The sequence below is a fragment of the Echinops telfairi genome, unplaced genomic scaffold (assembly GCF_000313985.2).
Source record: "Echinops telfairi isolate 266 unplaced genomic scaffold, ASM31398v2 ScPeMD7_7420;HRSCAF=8458, whole genome shotgun sequence".
Classification (NCBI taxonomy): Eukaryota; Metazoa; Chordata; class Mammalia; order Afrosoricida; family Tenrecidae; genus Echinops; species Echinops telfairi.
Window position 1 is genome coordinate 19,773,059 of NW_022111320.1, and position 4,022 is coordinate 19,777,080.

A 4,022-nucleotide genomic window follows, 5' to 3' on the forward strand; every position below is an offset into this window, starting at 1 on the left:
TTTGGAGGAGCCAGGATTCAAACCCAGAGCATTTGCTCTTCACCATTAGATCAACTTCTATAGGCAGACATGGGGAAGGCTACCCAAAAAGCAATGGCCTGGGGAGAAGTCACCTTCAAAGGGGCAGCCCATTTTGAAAGGCCAGCGCCTCTTCTCTCAGAGAGGATGAGCCCCAGAGCTGCAGAGAAGAGCAGATGGCAGCCCCTCTGGGGCGACCTCAGCCAGAGATGGATGGCAAGCAGAAAAGCAGCGACAAGGAGAGAATGAGATGGAGCAGGGCGAGAACAGCAGCACGGCAGAGGTAAGCCTAACGGACAGTTACTTTGTTGTTGCTGTTATTATAGAATTCATGTGCAATGCAAACGTTCAGGCAATACAGAGATATGTAAAGAAAACATTTTCTGATTTCCCCCAGGTATCTATTATTATAGAAATGATTAAAAAAATGAATGAGATGATCTTTACGTTGTTCGCCAACTTTTTTTTGCTAAATTACTGAATGGCAGGTTACAGTCTACATTGGTGGCGTTCATTTTTTTGTAAAGCTGTGTCGCACAGTTGTATTTTTTGAACCACTCTTGTATGGATTCTGAAATCTTTGCAATGAAGGTTATTGTTTTTGCAATAAGGGTCACAAACATGCAAAGGTTTTAAGAAGGATCAAGGACCACTCTTTGCCAGTCCTGACCCTAGTGCAGTAGTTTGCGGTAAGGGAGAGATTAACAAAAAGCAACAACCAAACCTACTGCCCTCAAGTTGCTGATTCATAGCGACTCTACAGGACCCAGTAGAACCGTCCCATAGCGCTTCGAAGGTTGTAAATCTTTCCAGAAGCAGTGACATACCTTCTCCTGCAAGCCATATGGTGGTTCAAACCATGGAGCTTTTGGTTAGCAGCCAAGCACAGGATTCCTTATTAAGGAGATTGGAATTTATAAACTGGGTGACTGATCATGAAGGTCGCTGTGGTGGTTAGATTTCACACCCACTTGATGGTACCTGTGTGGAGGTAATGGTGGAGTTCAAGCTGCCAATCAGGTGATAGCCTGGTGATGCCTCCTTGGGGGAGTGGCCTTTTAATAAGAGAGACAGTGTGAACTTTTCTCTCCTGGCCTTTCTCTCTGTTAAGCTGAGAGTTTGTGTCAGCCCCTGGAAGGCAACCTGGGAGCTGTTGGTGCCTTGCCATGTGCCCACTGACACCAGATCTACAAGACTCGGCACCCACCAGCCTGAGATCTCCTGGCTTCGCCTTTACTGTTCTGCATCATCAGCCTGCAGCTATGGGTGTCTGAAAGGGCTCCAGCTCAGACCATGGACTTGAGTTGGACGGGGCTGGGCTGCCTTCTTGATATAAAATTACCTCTTGATATAAAGTTGAGTGTCTTTGGTTTTGTTTCTCTAGACAACCCAGTTTAACAGTCACAATGCTCTGCACACTCTGGTCCATGTGGAGGATAGAACTTCAAGGGCATGGTTTGGCCGAGATGGCTACAGTCTTAGCCAAGTGCATATGGGGCTGCGAGAAAAGCACAGCAAGGGGTTTGATCCAGGGATCCTGGCTGGATTTCTGAGAGTCTACGAGTCCTGGTGGCATAATACTTATCGCTGGGCTGCTGACCATAAGGCCAGCAGTTTGAAACCAGGAGGAACTCCTTGGGAAGAAGATGAGGCTTTCTATTCCCATACAGATTTAGTCTCAGGAACCCATGGGGGCAGTTCTATTTTGTCTTATAGGGCTGCCACGAGTCAGGATCAACTCGACAGCAGTGAGTTTGGTTTTTCTTAAAAACCCACAGGAGTCCTAGTGGCACTATGAGATCAACATGGGACTGCTCACCACAGGTTGGTGGTTCAAACCCACTAGCTGTTCCCCGGGGAAAAGATGAGGTTGTCTGCTTCTATAAAGACTTACAGTTTTAGAAACCCTGTATAGAGTTGCTATGAATCAGAGTCAACTCAATGACAGTGGGTTTTATGGTTTTTGCTGTTGTTTTTTGATAACCTACAAAATGAGTCCTGGTTGTACTTACAGGGTAAACCCTGGGCTAATGGCAAGGTCAGCAATTCAACCCACCAGCTATTCTGTGGGAGAAAGACAGGCTGTCTGTTCTCATAAGAATTTACTCAGAAACCCTAAGGAGTAGTTCCACTCTGTCCTATAGGGTCATAAATGTCCTATAGATTCCAACTGTGTGTTGGAATCTACTGTATGGCAATTGGGTTTCGCTTGGATTTTTGGTATAAACCAAAGAGGATGTGAGGCTTGTGCATTGCTACCATGCATACCGTACACACACTCATTTTGTTAATCCCTTCTGGCCCACTTAGACTGGGGGTGACAGCGGGCCGTTGTGTTCGACACTGCTGATTCCCCACTGCCCGGACCAGAGTGTGGCACACCATACCAAATTCACTGTCAATAAGTCAATTCTGACTCATAGTGAGCCTGTATAGGTCAGGTGTGAACTGTCCCTGTGAGTTTCCACGACTCTTTGTGGAAATAGAAAGCCTCATCTTACTCTTGAGGAGAGGCTGGGGGCTTCAAACGGCTGACCTTGCAGTAAGTAGCCCAATGCTTAACCACTATGCCACCAGGGTTCCTGGTGGAGCACATCATAGGTGCTCAATAAACGTGTATTACATGAATGAATGACTGGTGGGTAAGGAAGCCTATCTGTAAGGCACAGGCAGAGGGGCAAAGAGGTAGTTTTGAGAGGCAGGAGGTATACCAGGGCACAGAGGTAGCAGGTGTCCGTGTGGGAGAGCCCAGGGAGAATGGTGCCCTGTTTAAGGGATCATTGAGACAGGCCCACATCAGCCGCCTGTCTCCTTATACAGATGAGTAAACAGGGTTGCTGCTTCACATTAGAAAGATGAGGCTACCTGTTCCTGTAAAGATGTACAAAGCCTTGGAAAGCTGATACAGGGTTGCTATGAATCAGAATCAAGTGGTGGGTGGTACTGTTGTGGGGGTGGGGCTCTATTAGCGTAAACTCTCTGACCAGTCATTTATTTAATTGCTAGATACATACCACTGCAATAAATCACGCGTCTGTGTATGCCCTCTGTGTGTAGTATGTGTGCAGGGTTACAGGCCCGGGTACAGAGTGTTCTCTCACTAGTGTCAGGCTCAAAGGCGGCATGGACGTGGTTGGCTCATTCCCACAGAGCCAGGCACCTGGCAGGTGCTGGCACGTGAATGGCTGGGTCCTCCAGGCTCCTCTGGACTCCCCAGCGCGGTCTGGGCCGCAGACGGGCAGCGAGTGATGGCCGTGTTACCTGCTGCAGCGAGTCCACGAACTGCTCGTGGCGCTCATCGTCGCTGCCGCGGGCCTTGATCAGGCTGGTGCACATATCCTCGCCAATCACTTCCGCCGAGTACAGGCTGCCGAAGACGCTGGTGAGCACGTACGAGATGTCTTGGGTGCTGAGCGAGGTGGCGCGAAGACGCTGCAGCTGCGGCTCCGCAAGCCCAGTGAAGTCCAGCGGCGCGACGCGACGATGGCCGCCGCCGCTGACGCCGCAGTGGAGGCCATCTGGGTAGAAGGACAGCAAGGAGGACTTCCAGGTGGACTGGCTGGGGCTGCGGGACCGCGTCAGAATCGTGGTTGGCCCCCATGTGGCCCTCCGGGACAGGTAGGACTCCCACTCTGCAACTCCGGGCTCGCTAGAGCTTTCGCTCTCCATAGCAACGGAGCGGCGGCTAACGCCGGGGTGCACTTCCGCTTCCGGTCCCGCCCCTTCCTCCTCGCCGCCCTCTAGGAAAACGTCGGCGGAGTGACGTCATCAGAATCGGCGGCGTCCGCGTCGCGTTCTTTAGGAGAGGCTTGCTAAGTGTGCAGTGCCAAAGGAGAAAGTGGCAGTGGCATGGCCGAGCCAGTGTAATAGCGAACCTTCTCCTGATCTACCAACACTTACACCCCATTGCTCAGCAAGTATGCCTTCACGCGCGTCACTAGGTATTGGGAAGAGATTGTTTCAGGTCGCCTGGGAGCTGGAGAGACCAAGATCAGTAAGATGCT

At 50.4% G+C, this 4,022-nt stretch overlaps 1 protein-coding gene across 1 annotated transcript in view; it reads right to left on the reverse strand.

The window, feature by feature from the left end:
- DLEC1 (DLEC1 cilia and flagella associated protein) overlaps positions 1–3,687 on the reverse strand; it is a 57,106-nt gene extending 53,419 nt beyond the window's left edge. Inside the window, exon 1 of the mRNA XM_045297672.1 lies at positions 3,280–3,687. Coding sequence (XP_045153607.1) covers positions 3,280–3,687 — 408 coding nt within the window. The remainder of the gene's footprint in view (positions 1–3,279) is intronic.
- Between the last annotated feature and the right edge of the window lie 335 nt (positions 3,688–4,022).